The following is a 13,611-nucleotide window of genomic DNA, read 5'->3' as shown; positions in this document are numbered from 1 at the left end:
GGTATATCTGTTGGACCATCATTAATATGCATGGAATAATAATTAAAGAATTATTATTCCTATCAAGATGACATTTTTCACATTTTTCTCCAATTAGGCAAAACCTACTCAACGATTTCCATAAAAAAAACTGAATTGTGGATCAATAAATCAGAAAGGAACCGATCAGGGCAGCTCTAGAAATAGTCCACGCTCCTGTCGGTGACAACGTGACACGGGTCACAGTGAACGGTGGATGGATCAAACTTGTTTGTCTTGGCAGTAGTTTAAATCTGAACCTGGTGTCATTTTAGTTGATTGAAGCAGCGCTTCTTCAGTCAGAGACCACGTAGTGGATAAATGTGTTTTTATCTCCGACCATCAACCAATAAAACACATTCAACCTGTGCTAAGTCACTTCGGTAAATATGATTTTACAGCTTATCACGCTTTTGGTCATGGCTTGTTCTTTTTTTTGTTTGTCAATGTCCAGGTTGGTAAAAAGGATCCAGACAGACTGCGTCGGTATTACCAAAACCCCCCCCCACTAAAACATTTACACACAAATAATAGATAAATGTTTTTATTTTACTTTTAACCTTCATTTTTATTTTATTTTATTTTTTAAATGTTGTGGTTCTTTTATCAGTGAACTTATTTTAATACCATGACACTGAATCTTTGTAACTTCACTAAAACAGAATAAATAAATATAACAAACACATTGTGGATTTCTTAGGGTAGAATAATGCCCCCCCCCCCCACACAACTGTCCCATCTGGTCTTCAGTTCATCTGCATTTTTTTTTTTTTTGTGCATGAAATGAAATATTAAATAAACCGCAAAGAAAGCATTAAAATCAATAGTATCATCAAAAGCTATCAGGGAAGGGGTGCTTCCTTGTATTTGTCGGCCTTGGAGGGGTTCTGGTGGGGACAGTGGGGGCCCCTTCCACATCCCAGGATGTGCAGCTTCGCCCTGATGCTCCTGAAGCAGCGATTCAACATGTTTCTGACGGCCGCTGAGGAAAAGTAGAAGATAAACGGATCCAGGCAGGCGTTGAAGGTGCTGGAGAGCAACGCCACGTTCCTCCACTCCTCGCTCTCCTGGTGGACGAACCCCACCACGTGGGAGGCGTTGTAAGGCCCGAAGCAGACGGCGAACACGATCAGCGTGCCGAGAGCCAATCCGATGGCGCGCAGCCTCCGCCGCCTGCCGATGTTGGGGAGACGGGACAGGATGAGGATGAAGTTGACGTAGCAGAAGCAGCAGATTAAAAAAGGGATGCAGAAAAGAACCAAGAAGAGTTCCAGTCGCACCGGCACCACGATGTTCAGCTCGTCCTCGGAGAAATCCAGGTAGCAGGTGGGCGGGGGCGTGGCGGGGCTGCTGGCGATGCTGCTGTTGTTGCTGCTGATGTCACCGTCTGCACCTTTGTTCCACTGCACGTAGGGAATGATGTAGACGATGCTGAGGTTCAGAGAGGTCACCACCCAGAACATGACGCTGGCCAACACGGCGTAGCGAGGCCTGCGACACAGGGAATACCTGAGGGGGAAGGCCACGCCCAGGTAGCGCTCCACGCTCACGGCGGTGAGCAGCAGGGTGCTGTTGTAGATGGTGACGTAGAAAACGAAACCGGTGAAGGGACACAAGGGGTAGGGCAGCAGCCAGGCCATGCCGTCGGACGCTTCCTTGATTTTAAACGGCAGGAACGCCAGGAAGACCAGGTCGGAGATGGTGAGGTTGAGGAGGAGCACGTCTATCGGGGCGGCCCGACGCCGCACCTTGTGGTAGAAGGTGTAGAACGCCAGGATGTTGGAAGGGACCCCCATGAGGAAGGTGACGGCGTAGACGGACAGCAACAGGCAGTTGCACAACATGGCGGTGACTCTCTCAGACGCTGCGTGCAGGAAAACAGGAAGAATGAACACTTTGGACAATTTCCCTTTTGATTGATTTAGTGCTTTAATAATAATCTGAAGATTTGCGTCATTTTCACCCTTAAAGCTATGAGACTCTATCATGTCCAACCTATTAACTGATGAACAGACTGACATAAATCTTTATTACTATTCATGGTCTGCAGAGGATGAACCTGCTCACTACTGGTGTGCTTCATAGAGCATTTGGTTTTGGAAATGTCTCAACATCAGACTCACTTAATAACCAAATCTTCGCATACTAACACGCTGAGATGAACATAACTAATTATGCTTTAGTGCACATAAAATTATTTATCAGTAAAATCATCTTTATCATAACATTTATATTACACAAGGACTCAAAACGCAGGAGCATCCGGCGTATAACTAATTAATGTTTTAAAATGAAAATCAAATCTAAAAAACAAGTCAGTGGAAATTAAAAACTCTCCTCTGACACGCATTTAGAACCTCTGCCTCTGTTACCTCTCAGACTGACACGGCGATGGAGCTAATAAATCCTCTATTAACAATTGGATACATGATACAAAAAGAAATCAGTGATCAATAAGAAGAAGATGAGCTGATCAGCAGCAAGAACTGTTCTAGAGCCAGTGAAAGTAACACAATGACAGAATGTATGACAAATATAGGTTTCATGAAGGCTGCTGTTTTCCTGTATATTTTTATAGTATATATATTTGAAATCAATAAGTAATATCAAACATCTTTCTTTTAGTGCATCTCAGCTTCTCTCCTCGACTTGTGGCTCTCAGCCCCGAAAACTGATCACAAATACGATATAATGATATATATTAAAAAAAATTTTTTTAATCAAAAACTAAATGTGTAATTTTTATCTAATGTTATTCAAAGAGGAATTAATTACTAACACACATTGTGTGTGTTTGTGCTTTGTGCATTTATGTTATAACAACATAATTGCACTCTTGCAAAAAAAAATAAATTTAAATTTCATATTTCACTCAAGAATGTGCATCCACTCCCCTGACGTCCGCTCCATCCCTTCTCCAGAGCGACTAACTCACCTCAAACCAGCCTCTCCATCCCCGGTCAGCTGCTCTGTGTGAGGCTGCGGCGCTCTGGCAGCATGCTGCCTCCTGCCAGCACTCTGTTTGATCAGCTCAGAAGGCTGCTGCACTTAATATGTGTGTCCTACTCAATCTGTGATATCTCGCCCTCAACAGGGGAAATTTAATAAGCTTCTGGACGCTATCTTTGTTCCGCCCTCTGTCCAAACATCCTCTCCTGGCAACCGCTCAGGAGCTCGGCTAGATGCAGGTGGACGTGTGATGTCACAACTTTTTGTGTGAAAAGGTCTCGACGGTGAGTCAGAAAGAGCAGATGTGGCAGCATCGGACCTCAGAAGAGAAATTAGAACTTTAATTTTATATTCTCTATTACCATTTAATAAATATATGGTGAAAGAAAAAGAACTGTTTTAATGAAATGAAGTTCTGGAGCCTCTATCACGTATTTGGTTTATATGATGATAAAATGATACAAAAAAAATTGCAGTATTTTAAATGAAAAAAAAGTCAATTCTAAACAATATTCAAAATTGAGTATTTGATCCAGAAACAGACACCCAACTAGAGGTGTAAAAAGCAAATACAGTATAGATTTGTTCCAATATTGAATGTGGAACTTGGATAATTATTTAAAATGCGAGATTAAAGATTAATTGATCTCATGATGTGCAGATGATTTAGCTTGGAATCAAACACTGTTGTCAGATATTATGAGAGTTAAAAAAAAAAAGTTAAATTCATCGATTTGTATTTTTCAGGCTTTTTCACAAGAAACACAATATTTATGAAACATAATTTCTGTTGAGAATGCCTTTAAAATAAGCAGAGGGTGCAAGAGAACTAAAGAATATATCCTTTATTTAACATAAAACATGTTACTTAAATTCTTCCTGATATTACGAGAAAATACAGATGTTGAAACATTTCCGTCCAAATCAAACCTTTCAAGGTAAAACTACTTGAATTTGTATGTGTTGTCTGTGTTGCTCAGGTTCAAACAAAACACTGATGTAAATCTGTGAAACAGAGTAGAGTAGAGTAGAGTAGAGTAGAGTAGAGTAGAGTAGAGTAGAGTAGAGTAGAGTAGAGTAGAGTAGACTAGAGTAGAGTAGAGTAGAGTAGAGTAGAGTAGAACTTCATTTATCCCTTAAGGAGGTTCTGTCAGGGAAATTAATTTCTCCGTCGCACTACACACAGCAGTGAGCACACAAAACACAGAAAAAGCACACAGAAAGCACCAGCACATAGAAAGTAGTGCAACACCAAATAGAAAGATTAATAAATATTATTATTATTATTAATAATAATAATAATTACTTAATATATATGTATATATATCGTATATATAAAATAAAAATATTAATATATATAGTATATGTAAAATACAAATATTAATATATATATATGTGTGTATATATATATATATATATATATATATATATATATATATATATATATATATATATATATATATATATATAAAATAAAAATAATTAATAAATAAGCCATCAAGAATATACAAATAGAAAATCATAAATAGGCATAGGAATAAAAAATTAAACAGGCCTAGTTAAACATGGGTATAGTGAAATGTGAATATAGTGAAACAGGCAGAGAAGTTCACGGATGAGGTCACGCTTTAATGTTTTATTTACTTCTATTCAGCCACACTTCCTCCCTCTCACTCTGTTATAGCAACAAACGACCAAAGAAAACACACCTTTACCTCCAATGAAGCACCTCTGAGTTTGTTGGTAACATATGAGATAATACAGAATTGGTAAATAACAAAAGCTTATATTATTATTATTATTATGACCTTTGAATTTTTGTGTGTAATGAAAGCTGTGGCTGTGATTCATCCCATCAGGCGGGGCTGGCGTACCTGTATCCATGACCAGCGGTGACATCCTTCCCGGTCCTGACTGTCGGCTGCTTTCAGGTTTGCCTCAGGTTGGAGGGAACAGACGGGCTCATTCCGCTTGCCGGTGGATTCCCTCAGCGCCTCGACGGTCTCTGGAAGCCCGTCCACCAGCCTGCTTTTTATACCGTCTCTCTGCATAACAACTAAGCTGTGATGTGGTGCCAAATGATCCCTGTCTGATCAGAAAGGTTGAACATTAAAGACATATAAAAACCAAACCTGTTTATCAAACGCTTCATGAGCCAGTGTGTATGTACACTGGATAGATGGGTCTCCATTACTATGGCAACATGGATCATCCAGAGTTAAGGTCATTCACTTAACTCATTGTTAACTTTACATTATGTGCATTAATTTCATTCTTTCCTAATAACTGTCTTCTTTTGATGTCTTACTGGTTTATAAAGCCGACCGCCTTCTGATTTTTACATTGAAAAATGTCTAAAACTGCAAACATCATCAGATGTTTTTTGACTTAATTAATGTGTGATTATATAATCTGGACAATTCTAATAGAAATCTAAAACAAAATTATATTATTTTGTTCATACTTGTCTGCCAGAAACCTCCAGCTGCTTCTGTGTTATTTGTGGCCCGTGTCCTGATAAAACTATCTGGCTTCTTAGTGTTTCATACGGCGGGGGGGTTGGGTCGGGGGGGAGGGCAACTACAGGATGTTGTGGCTGAAATACGTCTTCTCTCTTGTCAGTGGCCGTCTGTTAAACCAAGTTATTCTCCAAGGAGATTTTCAGCAGCGGAGGAGGCATTAAAACCATCTAGTGAAATAAAACATTACCGCAGTATTTCATGGACGTCATTAATAAAATACTAATTTTACTGGCAGGCCGCCCTACAGGCTGAACATGAGCTGTTAGTCCTGTGGTGTGTTTTTCACCAGAGGTTTAATAGTGTATAATTGAGGTATAATAAAGCGATTTTAAACTGTTTTACCATAAAAGCGAGGGGAACACATAACCTGTTCCCCTCGTGATTGTTTTTCACTCTGATTGCAAAAAAACCCACAAAATAAATAAGAGAACACAGGAGTCCTTGAATGTACGGTACTTGAGAAAAAGCACATTTTAAATGATAGTTTTATTAATTTTATATTGAATTTTTTAAATATATATTGGTTATTCATTACATATTAATTCATGTATTGGATAACATCCTGCCCTTCCTCTGTTTCCACAGAGAACTCATGATGTCTTTTCTTTGCTGTCGGTGCCGCTGACTGATCTGATTTGTTATAGACACATTAAATCTTTGTATATTTCATTCATGACATTTAAATGTCGTCTAGGGTTTCATTTTGATGTCGTGTTTGTGAAACTGCTTTTTCCTGTATTGCTTTGTGCTGCCAAGGATGAAGATTCATGACCCAATTACACTGAAGCCTCCATCAAAAGGAGAAGTTATGAGCGGGACAGCAAGGCTTCTTCTCTTCTGTCTGGACATGAGAATGAAGCTGATGGTCGTCACGTGGCAACAGAAAGGCTCACCAGGGTAATATGACATCATTTATTGAGTGTGTCACATGTTCCAGGTTTGTGTTTCCCTTTAAAGCACAAGAACCTATTTCAAATTTTTAAAAAAAAGGATTGCAGAATGATAAGTTGCATCACAATAGAATTCAATTGTAAAAGTTAAACGTTTCAATAATTCATATTTTTATTTATTTATGTCATATATTTCATGAAGGCAGGAACCCATTAGGGGCATGCAGACATTTTTTTTTCTTCTTTAGCCTCATGGGATCAGGCAGACTAATGGATTACCCTGAAATTCTAGTCCCATCGAACGTTCCCGAGGATATTAAATCCACACTGAGGAATAGATAGGTGTTTTATTTTGTTTAAATGTTCTATGACAACCCAGAGTGCAGTGACTGTACCATAAGTATATATTACCTCAAACAATTGTATTTAAAACAAAACCCACCTCTTAAGGTTGTTCTTTTTAAAAAAATATTCCACAACATTTGCATTTTATTTGAGAAAAGTGATCGATAGGTTCATAAATGTATTGCTTACATGTCATTTAAAATGCATAAGTGAAAATGATGTTTAATTTCAATGTTTACACCCTTCTGATTATCGAGACGACCAATTGTGACTTGTTGTATCAGCTGTGAGACACGACATTGAATCAAGGCTCTGTCACAGATTTTATTTGTGCAAGTAAAAATACATATGCAGAGGGAAAAGTTCAGAAACAACAAGATTTTCTGAAATATTTTATATGTAGTATTTCTATATACTGTATATACATTTAACTTGCTAGAGCTTCCACAAATATTAACACACACCAGATGGAGCCATTTCCCACCAAACTGACTGCCATAAAGTTGTTAAATTGTTGAATTGTAAATTCAAACATATTCCCCTGATACATAGATTTGCAGGTCTGCTTGTAAACTAGCTGGCCAGTCCCATTCGTGTACGCCTTCAAATCAGAACCCTTGAATCGGTGCCTCCTGTGACTTCACTCCTGATGCCTGGCTCCCGTCGGTTTGTGCCGGTGTTGTCTTATTTGCAATATAATTAGCGCTATTACATTGATGTCTAAACCCATCGATACGACTGAACTGGCTTTGCCCTCTGCAGATTCTTCCCACGATTCCTCTTGACACTGCTGGCGACAGCATCAGCATGACCACCGGCTCCAGGAAAACGTTAAGGGAGCTTGTCAGCACAGCGTATTTCCTCCACGCGACATCTTCCATCAAGGCAAAGCCCACTATGTGAGACGTGTTGTAGGGTGCATAGCACGCCACGAACACAGCCAATGTGGAGAGGGCAACAGCCAGCGCTCTCCTCTTCCCGATCGGACGTAGGTTTGAGTGCCACACCAGGGTGACGCAACGCAGCGTGCAAAAAGATGTGACCAGGAGAGGCAGAATAAACAACACAATGGCCATCTCCAGGCGTAGAGGGAGAAGGACGTCCAGCTGGGAGGCGTTGAAGTGGTCGAAACAGGCCGAGGCGTCGTCCTTAACAGAAACAAAGTGAGCCCCTTCTTCAGCCATCAGAGCAACACCGAGGTGAACGAGCACCGAGGCCCACAAGGCGGCGCAGATGAAGCAAGAGAGGCGAGCACGGCGATATCTCTTGTAGACGATTGGAAATGCGATGCTGAGGTAGCGCCCCACCGTCACAGCTGTGATGAAGAGGCAGCTGCCGTACAGAGAGGAGAAGAAGAAGAAGCTATAGATGGGGCAAACGGGCTTCGGTAGCCTCCACTCCTTGAACAGAGTCTCCACAGTTTTGACGGGCATCCAGGCAACGAGAACCAGGTTGGCTATGCACAGGTTGAGGGCGTAGACCACATTGGGGGTAGCGCCTCGCTTACAGGCCTTGCGCGCGTACACAAACAGGACCAGCATGTTGGCAGGGAGGCCCAGAAGAAAGGTGAAGCTGTAGACGGTTAGAGAAACGTAATCCTTGGATGCCAAACGCATCTCGTTGGTGTTACAAGAGGATGCTGCCAGGATGAAGCACCGCCTCTAACTCACCATGATGAGGGTAGATCTTGAAAAAAATGTCAGTGGGATTACTGGAGCAGTCAGAAGGTGTAGCGTTGTCCTCCCCATTTACGAACCCATCTCCATCTGCACTACGAAGTGCTTTCCCTGTGCCAGGATTCTGCCTCCATCGCGCTCAGACTCCGAGTCAGAGCAAGCCTCTCTGAGAGAAGTGGCAGCAATGTGGACGCGGGGGCGCGACGGGAGCAAGGTGCACATGACATCATGTCACTGATGCAAATGAGGAGATGCATGCACTCATGCAGAAGTAAGTAAGGGGGCATTTAGCAGGCACCAGACTGCCTTGATTGCACTCTCATTGGGGGCAACAGACAGGTAGCATCTGGCCCCTCAGGTGAAATGATTCAGAATAATTCAGCGCGTCAGCAAGTAAATGGCCGTATGCTTAAAGCGTTGGGCGTCTAAATGAACTGGAGGGTTAAGCAGTAAAGTCATAAGTGCACTGAACGGGATGGTTGATGTGAGGACAGAATGGGTTGAGAAACATCCACTTGTCATAGCTTTATGGAAGAGTGTGTGTTGTGTGTGTGTGTGTGTTGTGTGTGTGTGTGTGTGTGTCAGCTTTTAATCTGCATGATTCACGTCTCAATACATTTTCCAAACTGGCTCTGAATGCAGATCTTCAGTTCCTCTGAAACAGTCTGTTTCAGTTCTGGCGTCTTCCAGGTTCCCCTCCTTAAACCTTTCTTGTGATTGGACCAAAGATCAGCACCTCCACAGTAGAAATCAGGTGTTCGTCCTTCGTGGGACTGCGACCGACTCAAAACCCGTCCCCTATGACATCACAGCTGAGGCGGCAAGTAGGTTTATTGTCTGTTTACTGCCTGCTTACCGTTTTTTTATCAAATCCATTTATACTTTATGAGTCAAAGTTCATGTCATTAACATCAGCTCACGCTCCAAACAGCATCTGTTGATCAAACAGTGTGACAAGGCCAAACAAAGCCATTAATGCTAATGGCCTGTAAAAGAATGGTTGCCACACATGAACGTGATCCTTCCACTAGTGAACGATCACTACATTCTTAAAGAAGAAACCGTGGAATACACAAACACGTTCAGACACCACAAACATTGTAATGGCTAACATGAAAAGAAGAGTTATTGATATAAATAAATTAATTAAGTAAAGAAAGAAAGCATTTTGTTCGTCAGCATCTCTCATTAATTTACTGACTGAACCTCAGTCATCTCTGCAGTTTATCAATTACTAATGGCTGTAGCCTTAAAATCACTTCATCAGAGTTTATAACCAATGACTCCCTAATATCTTGGATGGGTTCCATCCGTCTCTTCTCACTGGGCCAGCAGCTGCATGTCGCTCCTCCCGCTGGAGTTTGTGAGCGGAACCAGCAGCACCGGGCTTTTGTCCGAGCAGGAGGCGAGGCGGGTTCGGCTGTTCATGCTGCGCTGCTCCAGAGACAGGCCTTCCTGTTTCCTGGAAAGATCCTGCAACATGCGGGCGAGATGGAGCTTCATCTTCTGCAGCGATAGTCTGAGCGTGGATGTGACCAGAAGAAACGACAGGTTTAGGGCGACTGGGTTCTATTCTGGTTCTTAAAAGACTCTGAAGATCTGTAATTATCTCAGTTTGAAACATCACTGCTATCAGACTCACTGAGCTTCAGAGAGCTTCTGTTTCAGAGCCACGATGGTGGCCTCCAGCTGATGGGCTTCACTGATGAGTCCGTACTGGACCTGCAGAAGAAGAGAACACTTTGAATTCTTGTGATCTGGTACCTCCACAGCTGATTCCCTATAGTTATGTCAACCTCATCTCTGCAGAGGTCCATGCCAGGTCTGTTGGTTCTGTTCTCCAGGCGGGTGTGGACCAGTTTCAGGGAGGCAGTCTTCGCCTGCAGATCTGCATCCAGGCCGTGGATGTCGCTCTCCATCTCTGTAACTTCATCTTCAGTCTGCAGATGTGGAGACAACTAAATACTAGAAAAATACTAGAAACGCTTACTTCTATCCCTATAGGGCACACGTGTCAAAGTCATTTTTATGAAGGGTCACATCCACACATGGGTGGTGTCCTCAAAGGGCCAGATGTAACTAATAAATGTAACTCAATGTAATGTAAAATAAATCAGGTTAGGACCTTAACTTTGTTCAAAATGATTTTGTCAGAGTTAAAATGGGCTGAATTACTGCACTGTAGAAAATGTAGTTTTTTCAAAGCAAACTTTTGACCTGCAGTATTTATTTTTAGACACTCTGACCTTTTACACTCTTGCGGGCCACAAAAAATGATGTGGAGGGCCACATGTGGCCCCCGGGACCTTGAGTTTGACACATGTGCTTTAGTGAGCTGCTTCGTACCACAAACTGTTAAACAAAAAAGAAAAAGGTCTGCAGGGGTGAGAACAAACATCATGAGCTACGTCTCACACGTCTGATCTGCCACTCCAGCTCGCTGCAGGCCTGCTCCTCATCATGATTTCTCTTACGAAGAGCGAACTCTGTGGCCCTGCGCTGGATGTCCAGCTCGTTCTGCAGCTAAGAAACACAGAACGGAGAGTTACTGTCAATGTGATGAGCGTACATAGTTTACCACAGAATCTGAAAATGATATTGGTTCTTAGACACTATGTGTGCAGTACCATTAATACACGCAGACAAACCTGGGCTCTGGTGAGACTGGTGTCCTCCCTCATCTGCTGGGATGCCTGCATGGCCTCATGGGCGCGAGCTACATTATTGTGGCTGAACTGAACCCACTCCTGTGGGGTGGAGGAACTACGACAAGGATGTGAAAAGAAAGAAGAAGGCAGGGTTTCACTGGGTTCTGGAAATGGGGATATAAAAATGTAAAACAAAGCAAAACACAAACAAAACAAATCCTCTATATAGCGTTGCTGGTATTTCATGCACATTGAGATGTAAAGATTACCCTGACGGTATACGAGTTGGGTTGGTCTTCAGCGAGATCTGAGGAGACTTTATTGTCAGTGAAAGGCAGGTCATATCGATGTCCAGGGCGTCCAGCTTGTCCTGGATGTCAGCAGTCAGACGGTGGCGAATCTCCTGCAACACACTGGCAGCAGGAACAAAGCGCTTGTCAGGGAAGAAGCAGGACAACATGCAGGGGCTTGTCTGCAGCTTTCCCGTCTCACCACAGAAGCTCGAAGGCTTTGTCGATGTGCTGCTGCAGAACCTGCTGCGCTCTTTCAATCAGCGCCACTTCCTTTTTCAGCTGCTCGTCTACGGGGTCGGTGACGTGTTCGTACCCTCGCCGCCCGTCCCTCAGTGTCAGACACTCAGTGCTGACCTCCAGACGAAGGGCGGTGGCAGCCAGGGCCTGCTCGGTTTGCTCCTTCGACTGTCCCAACACACATCAGGGGCACACAGGTGTGAAAGGGGACGAGTCTAACACCTTAAAAAAGGCCAGATCTTTGGATGAATCACCAATGTCAGAGCTCCCATTTCTTCATCCACTCTCTGCGCACAGGTTTCTAACACCTCTTTCCAGCGGGCGACATCCCAGGCCCGGTCACTCAGCCTGCGAGAGGTGTCGCTTTCATCCCAGATCGTCTGCAGGGGGAGACGTACGAATGAAGATCCTCATTCTAAAGCGATGTGAGGACGGCGGCAGGTGTTTTGGTGTGGAACGTTCCTCACCAACCTGACAGTTGCTGCTGTCGCGCAGTGACCTCCCTTCCTGCCGGATCGCCCTGGAAACGTGGCGCTCCTGCTGTGCGGCGGCAGACAGCTGCTGGTTGTTGCCGCTCCATTCCGACACGCTGTGGTGCGGGCCGGGCTTAACGGGGAGGGCCGACATCATGCTGCAGCATGCAAACAGTCACATCACAGCATCCCATACGTACATTAATGGTTTGGTGTTGGTGACGCTCTCTTTTATTTAAAAGGTTACTGAGTCAGGCACGAAACGAAACAGAAACCGAGGAGCAGCTCCAGTAAAAGAATCTACATCAGGGGGTGTCAAACTCATTTTCACCGAGGGCCACATTAGTATAATGGCTGTCCTCAAAGGGCCAGATGTAACTTATAAATGTAACTAAATGTAATGTAAAATAAATATAACTACTCCTTAATGTTAAATAACTCTGAATTTATTACTTATTCAAGTTACAAACATGACATTTGCACAGAGAAAATATGTTTGCTTGTTGCTCTGTTATAACATAAATTCTTTTCATTTATTAACTCCATCAGTGAAGGACTAAATTATCCAAGTGAATAAAGAAAAATAACATTAAACACAAGTTAGGACATTAACTTTGTTCAAAACGTGTTGTCAGAGTAAAAATGAGCTTAATTACTGCATTGTGGGAAATGTAGTTTTTGTTCAAAGCATGCTTTTGACCTACTTGTTTTCAGACTAATCTATTGTTTTGTTGGTTTATTACCTATTGATCATTTTTTCCACAAACTGATTCCCGGATGTCACACCTGACGGTCACGTGGACACATCTCTATAGTTTAGAGACCTTTTAGATCTTTCTGTCGTTAGACTTTATATTTTAATTTATTCCACAGACATTGTTCCACATCTGAGCCGCTGCTCTCCCCCAGGAGGACATCCTGAATCCAGCCACAAACTTCACCTCAACAGTTCCTTCACTTAAATTTTACTCACCAAAATTCCAGAACGTTCAGACCTGCTGCTCCTGCGGGTTCGTCTAAACCAGGTTGCCCATAGCAACGGCGACTTCAGCCGTCTCCAGGCAACGGGCCAACGCAACGCCTGAAGGAAAGTCTTTAATAATTAAACTGGAGCGGTGACGTTGATGGGTTTGGTGTTTCAGTCGTTATGTCACCAGAAAGACTCCAGCAAAGGTTCTCCATGAAGAAATAAGTTGTGTGAAGCAGAAGATTTGAAAACATGGAGAAAAAAAGAAGAAGCAGGATCATGCTTCCTGTCAAATGTCTTATGTTTCCTTTTTTGTAATTTTTAAAAAAATGAAAAATAAATCGTCCTGTTCCTTCATGGAGTTTTCCTCGTTAAAAACAAACAAAACGTTGATCAATAAAACAATTTTGATTCATTATAATTCACTTGAATCAGCGGTCAAGTAGGAATGACTGACGTAAAGAATACAGTAACTGATGCTCTCGCCTGTACCAGACGTTCTGAGAAGATGTGTAAGTACAACGTTGTATAAAAGTACCTCAAATGTGTATTAGAATACTATTCTGTCACCACTGAGCTTAGTCAGACATTAC

The 13,611-nt window shown here is 42.5% G+C and overlaps 3 protein-coding genes across 3 annotated transcripts; all 3 read right to left on the bottom strand.

Moving 5' to 3' along the window:
* Window positions 1–860: 860 nt before the first annotated feature.
* LOC137607781 (free fatty acid receptor 3-like) lies at window positions 861–3,028 on the bottom strand. Its single transcript, XM_068333749.1, has 2 exons — window positions 2,954–3,028; window positions 861–1,882 (listed from the first exon to the last, which is right to left on the bottom strand). Exon 2 carries the CDS (start codon window positions 1,860–1,862, stop codon window positions 861–863), a length of 1,002 nt encoding a protein of 333 aa, XP_068189850.1. The 5' UTR covers window positions 1,863–1,882; window positions 2,954–3,028.
* Window positions 3,029–4,814: 1,786 nt separating this feature from the next.
* On the bottom strand, window positions 4,815–8,340 carry si:dkey-211g8.9 (free fatty acid receptor 3). Its single transcript, XM_068333747.1, has 2 exons — window positions 7,437–8,340; window positions 4,815–5,056 (listed from the first exon to the last, which is right to left on the bottom strand). Exons 1-2 carry the CDS (start codon window positions 8,338–8,340, stop codon window positions 4,815–4,817), a joined length of 1,146 nt encoding a protein of 381 aa, XP_068189848.1.
* Window positions 8,341–9,325: 985 nt separating this feature from the next.
* Window positions 9,326–13,109, bottom strand: tekt2 (tektin 2 (testicular)). The gene is made up of 10 exons (XM_068333431.1): window positions 13,025–13,109; window positions 12,050–12,209; window positions 11,833–11,958; window positions 11,541–11,746; window positions 11,318–11,461; window positions 11,049–11,163; window positions 10,816–10,923; window positions 10,197–10,340; window positions 10,043–10,122; window positions 9,326–9,919 (listed from the first exon to the last, which is right to left on the bottom strand). Exons 2-10 carry the CDS (start codon window positions 12,206–12,208, stop codon window positions 9,721–9,723), a joined length of 1,281 nt encoding a protein of 426 aa, XP_068189532.1. The 5' UTR covers window position 12,209; window positions 13,025–13,109; the 3' UTR covers window positions 9,326–9,720.
* Window positions 13,110–13,611: the final 502 nt, after the last annotated feature.

Source organism: Antennarius striatus, chromosome 14 (assembly GCF_040054535.1).
Source record: "Antennarius striatus isolate MH-2024 chromosome 14, ASM4005453v1, whole genome shotgun sequence".
Lineage (NCBI taxonomy): Eukaryota > Metazoa > Chordata > Actinopteri > Lophiiformes > Antennariidae > Antennarius > Antennarius striatus.
Note: the sequence above shows the minus strand (reverse complement) of the source record. Positions and strands in the feature narration are given on the sequence as shown.

What these genes read in the sequence shown, in the direction of transcription:
- LOC137607781 (XM_068333749.1), bottom strand. Translation starts at nt 1,862, where the DNA reads ATGTTGTGCAACTGCCTGTTGCTGTCCGTCTACGCCGTCACCTTCCTC.
- si:dkey-211g8.9 (XM_068333747.1), bottom strand. Translation starts at nt 8,340, where the DNA reads ATGCGTTTGGCATCCAAGGATTACGTTTCTCTAACCGTCTACAGCTTC. An exon ending in CGATGGGTTTAGACATCAAT is followed by an intron (nt 5,057 to 7,436) that starts GTAATAGCGCTA and finishes CTTTCTGATCAG; the next exon opens with ACAGGGATCATTTGGCACCA.
- tekt2 (XM_068333431.1), bottom strand. Translation starts at nt 12,208, where the DNA reads ATGATGTCGGCCCTCCCCGTTAAGCCCGGCCCGCACCACAGCGTGTCG. An exon ending in CCAGTCTCACCAGAGCCCAG is followed by an intron (nt 10,924 to 11,048) that starts GTTTGTCTGCGT and finishes TGTGTTTCTTAG; the next exon opens with CTGCAGAACGAGCTGGACAT. An exon ending in CAGAAGCTCTCTGAAGCTCA is followed by an intron (nt 9,920 to 10,042) that starts GTGAGTCTGATA and finishes ATCCACGCTCAG; the next exon opens with ACTATCGCTGCAGAAGATGA.